This window comes from Telmatherina bonti, assembly GCF_933228915.1.
Source record: "Telmatherina bonti genome assembly, chromosome: 12".
In the NCBI taxonomy this organism is placed as follows: domain Eukaryota; kingdom Metazoa; phylum Chordata; class Actinopteri; order Atheriniformes; family Telmatherinidae; genus Telmatherina; species Telmatherina bonti.
The window spans coordinates 35,240,044-35,258,670 of record NC_136610.1 but is presented as its reverse complement, the minus strand read 5'-3'; the positions used below and the strand labels follow the sequence as shown (position 1 = coordinate 35,258,670).

General features: G+C 45.3%; 1 protein-coding gene across 1 annotated transcript in view; it reads right to left on the bottom strand.

Moving 5' to 3' along the window:
• psd2 (pleckstrin and Sec7 domain containing 2) overlaps window positions 1–18,627 on the bottom strand; it is a 54,878-nt gene that overhangs the window by 647 nt on the left and 35,604 nt on the right. Inside the window, exons 7-14 of the mRNA XM_079249739.1 lie at window positions 14,068–14,157; window positions 13,928–13,971; window positions 13,619–13,809; window positions 13,427–13,497; window positions 11,461–11,618; window positions 10,178–10,322; window positions 3,313–3,456; window positions 1–1,520 (exon numbers count right to left, since the gene is read on the bottom strand). The exon at window positions 1–1,520 is cut by the window's left edge and continues 647 nt beyond it. Coding sequence (XP_079105865.1) covers window positions 1,314–1,520; window positions 3,313–3,456; window positions 10,178–10,322; window positions 11,461–11,618; window positions 13,427–13,497; window positions 13,619–13,809; window positions 13,928–13,971; window positions 14,068–14,157 — 1,050 coding nt within the window. The 3' untranslated portion in view covers window positions 1–1,313. The remainder of the gene's footprint in view (window positions 1,521–3,312; window positions 3,457–10,177; window positions 10,323–11,460; window positions 11,619–13,426; window positions 13,498–13,618; window positions 13,810–13,927; window positions 13,972–14,067; window positions 14,158–18,627) is intronic.

The following is an 18,627-nucleotide window of genomic DNA, read 5'->3' as shown; positions in this document are numbered from 1 at the left end:
GCACACAGGTGTCCGGACTTCAGAGCGGGAGCAGTCCTGCTGCTCCTCCGCTGATCTAAAAGACGACCAGTAATCGCTGGAAGTGTTTAATGCTGCAGCAGGTAATGAAGTTAAACAGGTCCATGTGTGAGGAGCTCAGTCCGGACAGAGTTACGCTCAGAGATACGGCTGCGTGTTTAAGCTGCTGAAGAGGCTTTCAGGAGATCCAGGTCTGATTGTTCTGGCAGTTTTTTTCCAGCAGAAGGTCGTCGCGTGGCTCCTCACCAAACCTGCTCCATCAATTCCTCAAACAATAACAAGACCCTGTTTTTCTTTACTTCTTCCAGTTGCCTCCAGCTTCAACATCAACAGGAACAACACACACACACACACATTTGCCTCACACACACACACGGGTCCGGTCAGCTCAGACAAGCCACCGCGCTCTTCTTCTCCTCCCTGGAGACGGATCTAACAGACCTATCTGGGAAGGCTGCAGCTGCAGGAGCAGAGCTTCATCTGTCTGTGCTGAGGTGCCCTTTAGTAAGGCACTAAACATCTCCTCCGTGGAGCAGGTCCGGGAACACTAAGCTTCCTGACATGCTCTGGACTCCATGCATGGAAATGTTTGGCTTCTAAGACGACTGAAGGGGGGGAAAAAAGCTTGTCTAGGTGGAAAAAGAAATCTGAAGGGTAAATAAATAAATAAATATGATAAACTTAAGACTTTTTCCTGCTGAGTTCTTTGCAGGAAAGATATGTTTTGTCTTCAAACACTATGACTGTAGGTCCATACAGAACACACATGCGTGCGTGTGTGTGCGTGTGTGTGTGTGTGTGTGTGTGTGTGTGTGTGTGTGTGTGAGCGGCTCAGCATGTATGCATGAAAAACAAAGGCCAAAATGCTACAGTAGTACCATGTTCACCGTCTCACTCGCTCCCTGACTGGACAGGACAGAGAGGACAAAGGCAAACCAGTGTGTGTTTTCTGTCTGGCCTGACACCGATACGTGCTGCTCGCAGCTAAAAACACACAACACAAACTGCTTGGCTCGACGTAACACTGATGCTGCTGCAGCCAGCGCTGATGGCAGCTCGGATCGTTTTAAATGTGCAATAAGAAACGTTGACAGAGGTTTAGCAGAATGTCTTGTTTGGTATCGAGCGCATCATCCTCCTCACCGCCTTCGTCTATTGCTCAAAGACAGAAACGACGTCGGTCTGGGAAGGAGGGACGGACCGAAACACTAAATACTACATACAGATCCAGGAAGGAGTTTTAGGACGATGCCGGTTCAGTTGGGGAACATGTTCTGTGTGAGCCTCCTCCTTCCTCAGCTCCTCTGTCCCGGGATTGTGTCTCTCCCATTCAGACCAGCGTGGGCCTGACTGATGGACGGGGAGGACTGTGTCTTTCGAAGGTGGCACTCGCGGTCCATGATCAGGCTAGCCATGGCGCTAGCCTCGATCTTCTCCAGGTCGTCCGTCTCTGCGTGGATTTTAGTCTGCAGGAGGCTGATGTATGTCTCATACCGAGTCTTCTGCTCGGAGACAGGAAGGGAGGAGACAAGTTCAGACAGAAAACATCCAAATGAGCAACATTCTGAAGAAGAATGCTAAAGGTCTCATTTTGGTTGTAATGGCTTCGTTTACACCTGCTGAAAACATCCAGTCTGCAGCTGGAAGCTTTCATTAAGCTGAATTTACTTCATCTTAGTTCCTCTGTGTCTGAAGGCCTTTACACACCGACTCAGAGCGTTCTGTCCCAATATTTCACACTGCAACTTTTTTTTTTTAATGGAATCCATGTCTTGTCAACGGGAACGTTCACATCAATTTCCGTCCAGCAATTTTACTAGTTTTTATTTTCCTAATATTCACATCAACAGATGCATAATCGACCAATCAGAGAAGGCGTGCTGACAGCGTCACCAGAGCCGGTCGAGACGAGAGATACAAGCATCACTTTACTTCATTTAAACTTTGTCTCACTGTGACCGAGTGTCTTAGGCTACGTTCACACTGCAGGGCTTGCTGCTCATATCAGATGTTTTTGTGAAATCCAAATTTTTTGAAAGACTCGTATGTGATCTCCTGTATGAACATCATGCGCACCAGAAGCGTCCTGCATGAGTAGAAGACACGGCGACGTGCAGTGAGCGTGTTTGCAGAAGTAAATATGGACGACAGCAGAGCATTTGCTAAACGTTTTAAATGTTTTGTCCAACCGAAGCCGCAACGTTGTGAATGGGTTTGTTTTAAGGAGACGTTTATGGAAGAGGAAAGTAAAAGTTTTGGTCTTTGTGGAGCTGTGGCAGCAACAACTGTAGAGAGAAACGTTTGGGTTCGGAGTCGCAGTCAGGATTGGTGGGAGAGGGATGTAAGCGCATTTACCGATGAAGAGTTCATAAACAACAAACGCAGAATAATGAGGTTTGTCGTGTGTCGGATTAATGCGACCTGACCGTTCAGACTGAAGTCGCATGGCAAAAGATCAGACATGTATCGGATTTAGGACCACATATCCGAGTGGTCTGGGTCGCATTAGAAAATATCAGATCTGTGTCGTTCAGACTGTGAAGAAAAGGTCGGTTACAGGTCGCATAGGGGCTCAAACACCGGATCGAAGTCACTTCAGCCTGTAGTGTGAACGTAGCCTTATTGTCTTATTTGTCTCTGTTTCTTCCAGCAAGCAGCGAGCTGCTGAAGCAGGTCTTTAAAATGTCACTTGGACGTCCTGATGTCCATATCATGAAGCAGGTTTGGAACAACTTCACCTTCTGGACTAAACAAGTTCTCCTCTCCTTCCTAGGACAAGTTGAACCCTGTGCCTGTTTTTTTCTTTTCTTTGCACCATCAGAATATTTTCATCATCACCTAACGTGGAAACAAGCGGCAACCTGCAGCGGTTAGATGTGAAGCCAAAGTTACAAAACCTGCAGTTCCCCCTTCATCCACTAGGGGCTCCAAAACAGAGACTCCCATGTTAAAAAGACCAACTTCATAGTAGAAATAAACATATTTACAGCCTGGAACAAAAATCTATTTCGTGCCGTGAATTTGTGTGTAAAGACCTTCGTTCTGATGTGCAAATGAGTCAAAATGAAGCTGGTTGAAAGCAAAGACAACTAAGTAATCAGAATACAGACTGAAGATGATCTTGTATAGTTAATACAGAAGAAACTGGTTTTATGAATCCAATTATCACGTTACCATTATTTGCTTTACCATTAAAAGAAAAAATCTATTAAAATGGAATAATGAAAAATGAAACTGTATTAAAATGTAAAAATTAAGGTATAGAATAAAATAAAATAGGCACAAATCTTGCACCTCGTATGTGAGGTAGTGCTCTTTAAGCCGATACTCCTCCCACTCGCGGCTTTTTGGGTCGACCGAGGGCTGGTTCTTCCGGTGTTCTTCCAGTTCCAGGCTCATCTGCTTCAGCTTGCTCTCATGACTCAGCAGCTGCTCCTCCTGCAACAATAACACGCAAACACAAGTCAGAACACACGCAAACACGTCAGAACACACGCAAACACGTCAGAACACACGCAAACACAAGCCAGAACACACGCAAACACAAGCCAGAACACACGCAAACACAAGCCAGAACACACGCAAACACAAGCCAGAACACACGCAAACACAAGCCAGAACACACGCAAACACAAGCCAGAACACACGCAAACACATGTCAGAACACACGCAAACACAAGTCAGAACACACGCAAACACATGTCAGAACACACGCAAACACAAGCCAGAACACACGCAAACACAAGTCAGAACACACGCAAACACAAGCCAGAACACACGCAAACACATGTCAGAACACACGCAAACACAAGTCAGAACACACGCAAACACATGTCAGAACACACGCAAACACAAGCCAGAACACACGCAAACACATGTCAGAACACACGCAAACACAAGTCAGAACACACGCAAACACATGTCAGAACACACGCAAACACAAGCCAGAACACACGCAAACACATGTCAGAACACACGCAAACACAAGTCAGAACACACGCAAACACAAGCCAGAACACACGCAAACACAAGTCAGAACACACGCAAACACAAGCCAGAACACACGCAAACACAAGTCAGAACACACGCAAACACAAGCCAGAACACACGCAAACACATGTCAGAACACACGCAAACACAAGCCAGAACACACGCAAACACATGTCAGAACACACGCAAACACAAGCCAGAACACACGCAAACACAAGTCAGAACACACGCAAACACAAGTCAGAACACACGCAAACACAAGCCAGAACACACGCAAACACAAGTCAGAACACACGCAAACACAAGTCAGAACACACGCAAACACAAGTCAGAACACACGCAAACACAAGCCAGAACACACGCAAACACAAGTCAGAACACACGCAAACACAAGCCAGAACACACGCAAACACAAGCCAGAACACACGCAAACACGTCAGAACACACGCAAACACAAGTCAGAACACACGCAAACACAAGCCAGAACACACGCAAACACGTCAGAACACACACAAACACAAGTCAGAACACACGCAAACACAAGCGAGAACACACGCAAACACGTCAGAACACACACAAACACAAGTCAGAACACACACAAACACAAGTCAGAACACACACAAACACAAGCCAGAACACACGCAAACACATGTCAGAACACACGCAAACACAAGCCAGAACACACGCAAACACAAGTCAGAACACACGCAAACACATGTCAGAACACACGCAAACACAAGTCAGAACACACGCAAACACAAGTCAGAACACACGCAAACACGTCAGAACATACGCAAACACAAGTCAGAACACACGCAAACACAAGCCAGAACACACGCAAACACAAGTCAGAACACACGCAAACACAAGCCAGAACACACGCAAACACAAGCCAGAACACACGCAAACACAAGCCAGAACACACGCAAACACATGTCAGAACACACGCAAACACAAGTCAGAACACACGCAAACACATGTCAGAACACACGCAAACACAAGCCAGAACACACGCAAACACAAGCCAGAACACACGCAAACACAAGCCAGAACACACGCAAACACAAGTCAGAACACACGCAAACACATGTCAGAACACACGCAAACACAAGCCAGAACACACGCAAACACGTCAGAACACACGCAAACACAAGCCAGAACACACGCAAACACGTCAGAACACACGCAAACACAAGCCAGAACACACGCAAACACAAGTCAGAACACACGCAAACACATGTCAGAACACACGCAAACACAAGCCAGAACACGCGCAAACACATGTCAGAACACACGCAAACACATGTCAGAACACACGCAAACACAAGTCAGAACACACGCAAACACAAGTCAGAACACACGCAAACACAAGTCAGAACACACGCAAACACAAGCCAGAACACACGCAAACACAAGCCAGAACACACGCAAAGACAAGTCAGAACACACGCCAACACGTCAGAACACACACAAACACAAGCCAGAACACACGCAAACACAAGTCAGAACACACGCAAACACAAGTCAGAACACACGCAAACACAAGCCAGAACACACGCAAACACAAGTCAGAATACACGCAAAGACAAGTCAGAACACACGCAAACACAAGCCAGAACACACGCAAACACAAGCCAGAACACACGCAAACACAAGCCAGAACACACGCAAACACAAGTCAGAATACACGCAAAGACAAGTCAGAACACACGCAAACACAAGCCAGAACACACGCAAAGACAAGTCAGAACACACGCAAACACGTCAGAACACACGCAAACACATGTCAGAACACACGCAAACACAAGCCAGAACACACGCAAACACAAGTCAGAACACACGCAAAGACAAGCCAGAACACACGCAAAGACAAGTCAGAACACACGCAAACACATGTCAGAACACACGCAAACACAAGTCAGAACACACGCAAAGACAAGTCAGAACACACGCAAACACAAGTCAGAACACACGCAAACACAAGTCAGAACACACGCAAACACAAGTCAGAACACACGCAAACACAAGCCAGAACACACGCAAACACAAGTCAGAACACACGCAAACACAAGCCAGAACACACGCAAACACAAGCCAGAACACACGCAAACACAAGTCAGAACACACGCAAACACGTCAGAACATACGCAAACACAAGTCAGAACACACTCAAACACAAGCCAGAACACACGCAAAGACAAGTCAGAACACACGCAAACACGTCAGAACATACGCAAACACAAGCCAGAACACACGCAAACACAAGCCAGAACACACGCAAACACATGCCAGAACACACGCAAACACATGTCAGAACACACGCAAACACAAGTCAGAACACACTCAAACACAAGCCAGAACACACGCAAAGACAAGTCAGAACACACGCAAACACGTCAGAACATACGCAAACACGTCAGAACATACGCAAACACAAGTCAGAACACACGCAAACACAAGCCAGAACACACGCAAACACAAGCCAGAACACACGCAAACACAAGCCAGAACACACGCAAACACAAGTCAGAACACACGCAAACACAAGTCAGAACACACGCAAACACAAGCCAGAACACACGCAAACACAAGCCAGAACACACGCAAACACAAGTCAGAACACACGCAAACACAAGTCAGAACACATGCAAACACAAGTCAGAACACACGCAAACACAAGCCAGAACACACGCAAACACAAGCCAGAACACACGCAAACACAAACCAGAACACACGCAAACACAAGCCAGAACACACGCAAACACAAGTCAGAACACACGCAAACACAAGTCAGAACACACGCAAACACAAGTCAGAACACACGCAAACACAAGCCAGAACACACGCAAACACAAGCCAGAACACACGCAAACACAAGTCAGAACACACGCAAACACAAGCCAGAACACACGCAAACACATGTCAGAACACACGCAAACACAAGTCAGAACACACGCAAACACAAGTCAGAACACACGCAAACACAAGCCAGAACACACGCAAACACAAGTCAGAACACACGCAAACACAAGTCAGAACACACGCAAACACAAGTCAGAACACACGCAAACACAAGCCAGAACACACGCAAACACAAGTCAGAACACACGCAAACACAAGCCAGAACACACGCAAACACAAGCCAGAACACACGCAAACACAAGTCAGAACACACGCATACACAAGTCAGAACACACGCAAACACAAGTCAGAACACACGCAAACACAAGTCAGAACACACGCAAACACAAGTCAGAACACACGCAAACACAAGCCAGAACACACGCAAACACAAGTCAGAACACATGCAAACACAAGTCAGAACACAGGCAAACACAAGCCAGAACACACGCAAACACAAGTCAGAACACAGGCAAACACAAGTCAGAACACATGCAAACACAAGCCAGAATACACGCAAACACAAGTCAGAACACACGCAAACACAAGTCAGAACACACGCAAACACAAGTCAGAACACACGCAAACACAAGTCAGAACACACGCAAACACAAGCCAGAACACACGCAAACACATGTCAGAACACACGCAAACACAAGTCAGAACACACGCAAACACAAGCCAGAACACACGCAAACACAAGCCAGAACACACGCAAACACAAGCCAGAACACACGCAAACACAAGCCAGAACACACGCAAACACAAGCCAGAACACACGCAAACACATGTCAGAACACACGCAAACACAAGTCAGAACACACGCAAACACAAGTCAGAACACACGCAAACACAAGTCAGAACACACGCAAACACAAGTCAGAACACACGCAAACACAAGCCAGAACACACGCAAACACAAGTCAGAACACACGCAAACACAAGCCAGAACACACGCAAACACAAGCCAGAACACACGCAAACACAAGTCAGAACACACGCAAACACAAGTCAGAACACACGCAAACACAAGTCAGAACACACGCAAACACAAGTCAGAACACACGCAAACACAAGCCAGAACACACGCAAACACAAGTCAGAACACATGCAAACACAAGTCAGAACACAGGCAAACACAAGCCAGAACACACGCAAACACAAGTCAGAACACAGGCAAACACAAGTCAGAACACATGCAAACACAAGCCAGAACACATGCAAACACAAGCCAGAACACACGCAAACACAAGTCAGAACACACGCAAACACAAGCCAGAACACACGCAAACACAAGTCAGAACACATGCAAACACAAGTCAGAACACAGGCAAACACAAGCCAGAACACACGCAAACACAAGTCAGAACACAGGCAAACACAAGTCAGAACACATGCAAACACAAGTCAGAACACAGGCAAACACAAGTCAGAACACATGCAAACACAAGCCAGAACACACGCAAACACAAGCCAGAACACACGCAAACACAAGCCAGAACACACGCAAACACAAGTCAGAACACACGCAAACACAAGCCAGAACACACGCAAACACAAGCCAGAACACACGCAAACACAAGTCAGAACACACGCATACACAAGTCAGAACACACGCAAACACAAGTCAGAACACACGCAAACACAAGTCAGAACACACGCAAACACAAGTCAGAACACACGCAAACACAAGCCAGAACACACGCAAACACAAGTCAGAACACACGCAAACACAAGTCAGAACACAGGCAAACACAAGCCAGAACACACGCAAACACAAGTCAGAACACAGGCAAACACAAGTCAGAACACATGCAAACACAAGCCAGAATACACGCAAACACAAGTCAGAACACACGCAAACACAAGTCAGAACACACGCAAACACAAGTCAGAACACACGCAAACACAAGTCAGAACACACGCAAACACAAGCCAGAACACACGCAAACACATGTCAGAACACACGCAAACACAAGTCAGAACACACGCAAACACAAGCCAGAACACACGCAAACACAAGCCAGAACACACGCAAACACAAGCCAGAACACACGCAAACACAAGCCAGAACACACGCAAACACAAGCCAGAACACACGCAAACACATGTCAGAACACACGCAAACACAAGTCAGAACACACGCAAACACAAGTCAGAACACACGCAAACACAAGTCAGAACACACGCAAACACAAGTCAGAACACACGCAAACACAAGCCAGAACACACGCAAACACAAGTCAGAACACACGCAAACACAAGCCAGAACACACGCAAACACAAGCCAGAACACACGCAAACACAAGTCAGAACACACGCAAACACAAGTCAGAACACACGCAAACACAAGTCAGAACACACGCAAACACAAGTCAGAACACACGCAAACACAAGCCAGAACACACGCAAACACAAGCCAGAACACATGCAAACACAAGTCAGAACACAGGCAAACACAAGCCAGAACACACGCAAACACAAGTCAGAACACAGGCAAACACAAGTCAGAACACAGGCAAACACAAGCCAGAACACACGCAAACACAAGTCAGAACACAGGCAAACACAAGTCAGAACACATGCAAACACAAGTCAGAACACAGGCAAACACAAGTCAGAACACATGCAAACACAAGCCAGAACACACGCAAACACAAGCCAGAACACACGCAAACACAAGCCAGAACACACGCAAACACAAGTCAGAACACATGCAAACACAAGTCAGAACACAGGCAAACACAAGCCAGAACACACGCAAACACAAGTCAGAACACAGGCAAACACAAGCCAGAACACATGCAAACACAAGCCAGAACACACGCAAACACAAGCCAGAACACACGCAAACACAAGTCAGAACACAGGCAAACACAAGTCAGAACACACGCAAACACAAGTCAGAACACACGCAAACACAAGTCAGAACACACGCAAACACAAGCCAGAACACACGCAAACACAAGTCAGAACACACGCAAACACAAGTCAGAACACATGCAAACACAAGTCAGAACACAGGCAAACACAAGTCAGAACACATGCAAACACAAGCCAGAACACACGCAAACACAAGTCAGAACACACACAAACACAAGCCAGAACACACGCAAACACAAGCCAGAACACACGCAAACACAAGTCAGAACACACACAAAGCAACCAATGAGAAGCAAGCAGACACAAAGTGATCGTTGCAGTTCTTTGTCATGATCTAATGATGATACATGTGCATGTGTAAATTCACATGCATGAACGTTCGTACCTGGTTGAGTCTCGTGGATGAGGACGGTAGGATGGGTCTGCAGAATTTCTTCATGGAGCCAATGGCGGCAGGAAAAGCCGGAGCGGAAAACAGCGCCGCCACCAGGTTTATCCGGAAGATCCAGGACATCATCTCCTCTTCGCTCCTGGTTGGATGAGGAAAGTTTCTCTTCAAACCAGCGAGTTTTTACCATTTACACATCGACCAGGAAGGAATAAAGACTTGTAATATGTTTCATTTTCACCATTTAAAACCAAACCCATTAAAAACTGGTGAGAAAAGTCCAGTTTCTGGAATATGACGTCTTAGCCTGTATCTGGTGCACATCTGGTACTTATGTACCTGGCCATTCATCTTCTTTTAACTGTCATAGGGCTAATAGGGCATGGGTGAGAGTGGTTGTGCGTGGGTGAAAGGGGACTATGGGTGTATGTGAGTTTGATCTATTTTTATATATTTTTTATATATTTTTTTTAATTGTTTTATAATGTAAAGCACTCTGTATTGTTTTTAAGCACGAAAAGTGCTACAGAAATAAAGTTTAATTTGATTTCACAAAATGTAACAAAAAAAACTTCATTTTATTTACCATTTATTGCCATGTGTTATTTTAGTATAGATTATTACAATATAATCTTTTCCTTCCTGGTATTTATTGGGGTCAGAAGATAAGTATCAGATTGTGTATCACACATCATACGTTTGGCTTTATGGTGATAAATATTTAAACAGCAGATTCATGGTCAAGTCAGGCAGATTAAATCTGCATCCAGGCCACAACATTTCTGCTCACGAATGAATAAACAGAAAAAAAACTTATCTGCCATTTGTGGTAACCTGAAACTTTTTTAAAATGTATTTAGCAGCACTGATACTTACTGAAAGGTACTTCAACAACTGTTTTTAATATTTTCAAAATAAATTAACTAATAAAATAACTACAATCATAATTACATAGTTTTTCTAAACATGTAGGGTTCCAGTCCATCCATACTTGATGCGTTATTAAATTACAAGTTTAATTAATGACAAATGACAAAAAACACTTTTTTTTACTGGTAGGCAAACATTTAAGAAGGGTCTTTGTCATTAATTAAACTTGTAATTTAATAACACACAAATATGGACAGACTGGAACCTACATGTTTAAAATAACTATGTAATTATGATTGTAGTTAATTTTTAGTTAATTTATTTTAAATATATTGAAAATCTTACATACTCCACCTTTAAAGTAGTCCCAAAGATCAGTTTTCAGAACTCGTGCTGTATTTTGGACTTACGGCGCGTGCAGCAGGAAGACCCTCCAGTCGGAGGTTTTTAGCTTCAGCACGTTGGCCCGTTTGCTGTAGTCGGTGGCGCGAGTGGCTAAAGCATGATGGATCCGCACGGCGTTCTTCAGGTCCACCTCTGAGATGTCAGCGTCCGGCTTGTACTCGTCCTGTGTGAGTTACAAACAGCAAACAAGCAGAAACTGCAGGTTATTTGTGAATTCATTTTTCAACACAGCAGCTCTGACTTATAGTTCAATATTTCTAACAAAACAGTTATAAGAGGTTTAAAAGCTCGTTTGTCTCTCTTCACTGCCCGAGGGTTCGAATTAGGTCTTGGGAGGAATTTAGTAAACAAGAAAATGACATTTAAGACAATATTTAAAGCAGGAATCCCCAACTTATACTGCAGGTTTTAGTGCTGGCTTGTACTGGTACTTATGAACACTAAAACATTTAGACTTTTCATTATTTATACATTATCATATATTTTACTGGTCCCACCTACTTTGCATCAAACTGCAAACGGGCTTACATACGGTTTACATGCGTGTTTAAATATGGTTTACATGCGGGTTTACAAGTGGGTTTACATACGGTTTACATACAGTTTACATGCGGGTTTACATGCAGGTTTACAGACGGTTTACATATGGTTTACATGCGGGTTTACATACGGTTTACAAACAGTTTACATGCGGGTTTACATACGGTTTACATACGGGCTTACATGCGGTTTACATGCGGTTTACACGTTTTTACATGTGGTCTACATGTGGTTTACAAACGGTTTACATGTGGTTTACAAATGGTTTACATGCGGTTTACAAACAGTTTACATATGGTTTACATGCGTGCTTACATACGGTTTACATGCGTGTTTAAATATGGTTTACATGCGGGTTTACAAGTGGGTTTACATACGGTTTACATACAGTTTACATGCGGGTTTACAGACGGTTTACATATGGTTTACATATGGTTTACATGCGGTTGACAAACAGTTTACATATGGTTTACATGCGGGTTTACATACGGGCTTACATGCGGTTTACATGCGGTTTACACGTTTTTACATGTGGTCTACATGTGGTTTACAAACGGTTTACATGCGGGTTTACATACGGTTTACATGCGGTTTACGTGCGGGTTTACATACGGTTTACATGCGGGTTTACATGCGGGTTTACATGCGGGTTTACATACGGTTTACATGCGGGTTTACATGCGTCTTTAAATACGGTGTACATGTGGGTTTACATACCGTTTACATAAGGCTTTACATGTGGGTTTACATACAGTTTACATGCGGTTTACACGCAGTTTACATGTGGGTTTACATACAGTTCACATTAGGGTTTACATGTGGGTTTACACGCAGTTTACATGTGGGTTTACATACAGTTTACATGCGGTTTACAAATGGTTTACATGCGGTCTACATGTGGGTTTGCATACCGTTTTCATGAGGTCTACATGTGGGTTTACATACTGTTTTCATGAGGTCTACATGTGGGTTTACATGCAGGCTTACATACGGTTTACATGCGGATCTACATGAGGTTTACATGCTGGTTTACACACGATTTACATGTGGTTTACATGTGGGTTTACATACCACTTACATGCGGGTTTACATACGATTTACATGTGGGTTTACATACCACTTACATAAGAGTTTACATACGGTTTACATGCAGGTTTACATGCGGATCTACATGAGCTTTACATGTGGGTTTACATGCACTCACTACATGTGGTTTACATGCGGTCAGTTCAGCCATCCCTCCAGCAGGGGGAAGCAAACACACAGGAGAACAGCCTTGTTTCATCTTCTCTCTTAATGCCTTTCTATCTCACTTCACACACACACACACACACACACACAGAGCACAGCAGTTTGCAGCATCCACCGCTGCTGTCACTGCAGTGGTGGATGTGTTTCTATGGCAACGAAGCAGAGGACGACATGTGGTACCTTCTGGAGGTACAGGATCATCCCCTTCAGAACCGCGTAGAACTTCTTCCATCCACGGCGACCTCTCGGTGCTTCAAGGCAAGCAGATCAAACAGACTCATTATGGAAAAAAACTGAGTAAATAAATAGTTTACTTCCATCTACAGCTCTGTGTGTGTATGTGTGTGTATGAGATTGTGCACATGCACTCACTGCGTTTGCCGTCCATGTCAGCATGACTTTTACGTGTCAACACTCCGTGCTTGTAGGTGACGGCATTCAGGAGAATGGGTATGGCGATGAAGGGGTTACTGCCGTCCGTTACCCTGGCAACACGCTTACTCCCGCCCTCACATTGCTCCTCCACTAATTCTGACAGACTCTTCCTGAGTTCCTCCTCCTCGCTGCACACGCACAAACACCCATTCAGATAAAACTGAGCTGCATGCATTCAAGTGTACTTACTTCTGTACGACGTGCATACTCCGAATACTTTTCCCTTAGTATGAAATAAGTACTCACACCGCCCACTCCAGCTTTTCATTCTTGATTGAGTTGTACAAAACCTGCGTGGATGAGGAAAAAGGAACAGATGCTATTGGTCCGAGAGGTTTCATCATGTGGCTGCAGGAGGAAAAAACTGCAGATGTACTTTACAGTACCTTTAATAAGTCTTTAGGGAAGTCTTTGCCACTGTCGAGGCCGTCGAGGTTACTGATAAACTGCTGACAGGACATCTTCTTCCCGATGTTCTGAGTGACGGACAAACAAACGCATAAATCAGTTGTAGTTGTAAAAGAAGCAACCAGAAGATTTAACTAGTAGGGAAGAACCTTGCATTGGATAATTACTGCACTGATGATGATGTTTAAACTGCAACGCGCTTTTAACCCCAATATGAGTCACTTCTTTTATTTTTTTATAAACAAACACGTCAGAAGACGCATCTTGTGGTTGTAGAGGATTTTCATCTGTTGCAGAAGGTCACATTTTTGGCATCAAGAAGAAAAAACATCCAAGAAGATGCTGAATCGACTAGAACGAGGTTAAAAATGGTCCAAACAGGAAGGATGGTGAAGTACCATCAGCTTTAAGGGAAGAAATCTGGTAAAAAAAAACAAAAAAAAAAAACAAAACATCCTGGCCATTTGCTAAAAACATTTCATCAAAAAATAACAGCAGAGCTCAGGACTATGTTTAATAGTGAAGAATATTTCCACATGAGAGTGAAGGAGCTGAAGAACCTGGGGTTAAACAGCTGTGTAGCCATTAGATCGCTAATTAAGGTAATATTTAAAATAATAATTAAGTAATAATTATATTAATTATTAGATATTATCATTTAATATAATATAATATTATAATAATAAAATAATAACATAATACAATATAATAATAAAATAATAATAATATAATATAATATATTTAATATATTAAATGTATTATATATAATTAATAATATTGTTAATATTATATTTAAAAATATATAATATAATATTTAATATATTAAATAATAATTAATTAATAATTTAATATATAATTAAGCTAACTAATAAAGCTGATGATCACTCATCAGCGAGGCTAAACAGACTAAAATGCTTCAGTTTGCAGCAGTTGGTCAGGTCTCGGTTCAGCTGGAGGGGAACGAGGTCAGCTGACCATGTCAACACAATCCCAGAATGCATTAATTTATGACCAGTTCAGACCTGAACCTCACTGGGAACATGTGCTGGAGGAGACTCTGATCAGACTCAAACATCTCTACAAGAAAACCAGACGCAGATGAATGTTCACTGGAACGGTCTTTTAACAGGACTTCCTGAAAAGAGCATTAAACATCTGCAGCTCATCCAGATGCTGCTGGAGCTTTAACTGGGACTAAGAGGTCTGAACACATCACACCAGTTCTAACATCTTGACACTGGTTTCCAGTTTATACTGGTTTCCAGTTTACACTGGTTCCCAGTTTATACTGGTTTCCAGTTTATACTGGTTTCCAGTTTACACTGGTTCCCAGTTTACACTGGTTTCCAGTTTATACCGGTTTCCAGTTTACACTAGTTTCCAGTTTACACTGGTTCCCAGTTTACACTGGTTTCCAGTTTACACTGGTTCCCAGTTTATACTGGTTTCCAGTTTACACTGGTTCCCAGTTTACACTGGTTTCCAGTTTATACTGGTTTCCAGTTTATACCGGTTTCCAGTTTACACTGGTTTCCAGTTTATACTGGTTTCCAGTTTATACCGGTTTCCAGTTTACACTGGTTCCCAGTTTACACTGGTTTCCAGTTTATACTGGTTTCCAGTTTATACCGGTTTCCAGTTTATACTGGTTTCCAGTTTATACCGGTTTCCAGTTTACACTGGTTCCCAGTTTACACTGGTTTCCAGTTTATACTGGTTTCCAGTTTATACCGGTTTCCAGTTTACACTGGTTTCCAGTTTATACTGGTTTCCAGTTTATACTGGTTTCCAGTCAGTCATAGGATAGATTTCAGAACCCTGCTGGTTGTTTACAGAATCCCAGAATGGTTCTGGACCAGTATACATCTGTGAGTCCGGACCAGAGTCCAGACCAGAGACCAGACCAGAGTTCAGACCAGAGTTCAGACCAGAGTTCAGACCAGAGACCAGACCAGAGTCCAGACCAGAGTTCAGACCAGAGACCAGACCAGAGTCCAGACCAGAGTCCAGACCAGAGTTCAGACCAGAGACCAGACCAGAGACCAGACCAGAGTTCAGACCAGAGTTCAGACCAGAGACCAGACCAGAGTCCAGACCAGAGTTCAGACCAGAGTTCAGACCAGAGACCAGACCAGAGTCCAGACCAGAGTCCAGACCAGAGTTCAGACCAGAGTTCAGACCAGAGACCAGACCAGAGTCCAGACCAGAGTCCAGACCAGAGACCAGACCAGAGTCCAGACCAGAGTCCAGACCAGAGTTCAGACCAGAGTTCAGACCAGAGACCAGACCAGAGTTCAGACCAGAGTTCAGACCAGAGTTCAGACCAGAGACCAGACCAGAGTCCAGACCAGAGTTCAGACCAGAGTTCAGACCAGAGACCAGACCAGAGTCCAGACCAGAGTTCAGACCAGAGTTCAGACCAGAGACCAGACCAGAGTCCAGACCAGAGTCCAGACCAGAGACCAGACCAGAGTCCAGACCAGAGTCCAGACCAGAGTTCAGACCAGAGACCAGACCAGAGACCAGACCAGAGTTCAGACCAGAGACCAGACCAGAGTCCAGACCAGAGTTCAGACCAGAGACCAGACCAGAGTCCAGACCAGAGACCAGACCAGAGACCAGACCAGAGTTCAGACCAGAGACCAGACCAGAGTCCAGACCAGAGACCAGACCAGAGTCCAGACCAAAGACCAGACCAGAGACCAGACCAGAGTCCAGACCAAAGACCAGGCCAGTGTCCAGGCCAGAGTCCAGACCAAAGACCAGACCAGAGTCCAGACCAGAGTCCAGACCAAAGACCAGGCCAGTGTCCAGGCCAGAGTCCAGACCAAAGACCAGACCAGAGTCCAGACCAGAGTTCAGACCAGAGTTCAGACCAGAGACCAGACCAGAGTCCAGACCAGAGTTCAGACCAGAGTTCAGACCAGAGACCAGACCAGAGTCCAGACCAGAGTTCAGACCAGAGTTCAGACCAGAGACCAGACCAGAGTCCAGACCAGAGTCCAGACCAGAGACCAGACCAGAGTCCAGACCAGAGTCCAGACCAGAGTTCAGACCAGAGACCAGACCAGAGACCAGACCAGAGTTCAGACCAGAGACCAGACCAGAGTCCAGACCAGAGTTCAGACCAGAGACCAGACCAGAGTCCAGACCAGAGACCAGACCAGAGTTCAGACCAGAGACCAGACCAGAGTCCAGACCAGAGACCAGACCAGAGTCCAGACCAAAGACCAGACCAGAGACCAGACCAGAGTCCAGACCAAAGACCAGGCCAGTGTCCAGGCCAGAGTCCAGACCAAAGACCAGACCAGAGTCCAGACCAGAGTCCAGACCAAAGACCAGGCCAGTGTCCAGGCCAGAGTCCAGACCAAAGACCAGACCAGAGTCCAGACCAGAGTCCAGACCAAAGACCAGACCAAAGACCAGACCAGAGTCCAGACCAGAGTCCAGACCAAAGACCAGACTAAAGACCAGACCAGAGTCCAGACCAGAGACCAGACCAGAGTCCAGGCCAAAGACCAGGCCAGTGTCCAGGCCAGAGTCCAGACCAAAGACCAGACCAGAGACCAGACCAGAGACCAGACCAGAGACCAGACCAGAGTCCAGACCAAAGACCAGACCAGAGACCAGACCAGAGTCCAGACCAAAGACCAGGCCAGTGTCCAGGCCAGAGTCCAGACCAAAGACCAGACCAGAGTCCAGACCAGAGTTCAGACCAGAGACCAGACCAGAGTCCAGACCAAAGACCAGACCAGAGTCCAGACCAGAGACCAGACCAGAGTCCAGACCAGAGACCAGACCAGAGTCCAGACCAAAGACCAGGCCAGTGTCCAGACCAAAGACCAGGCCAGTGTCCAGGCCAGAGTCCAGACCAAAGACCAGACCAGAGTCCAGACCAGAGTTCAGACCAGAGACCAGACCAGAGTCCAGACCAAAGACCAGACCAGAGTCCAGACCAGAGACCAGACCAGAGTCCAGACCAGAGACCAGACCAGAGTCCAGACCAAAGACCAGGCCAGTGTCCAGGCCAGAGTCCAGACCAAAGACCAGACCAGAGTCCAGACCAGAGTTCAGACCAGAGACCAGACCAGAGTCCAGACCAAAGACCAGACCAGAGTCCAGACCAGAGTCCAGACCAGAGACCAGACCAGAGACCAGACCAGAGTCCAGACCAGAGACCAGACCAGAGTCCAGACCAAAGACCAGACCAGAGTCCAGACTAAAGACCAGACCAGAGACCAGACCAGAGTCCAGACCAAAGACCAGACCAGAGTCCAGACCAGAGACCAGAGACCAGACCAGAGACCAGACCAGAGACCAGGCCAGAGACCAGACCAGAGTCCAGACCAGAGTCCAGACCAGAGTCCAGACCAGAGTCCAGACCAAAGACCAGGCCAGAGACCAGGGGAGATGAAACTTCCACCAAATGTAGAAACTTTTAAATCCAGGTTAAAAATATTTCTTTTTTCATGCGCCTGCATGACACCTGCTGAGTAACTTTTAATTATTTCTGCTTTTTATTATTTTAATAGAATTCA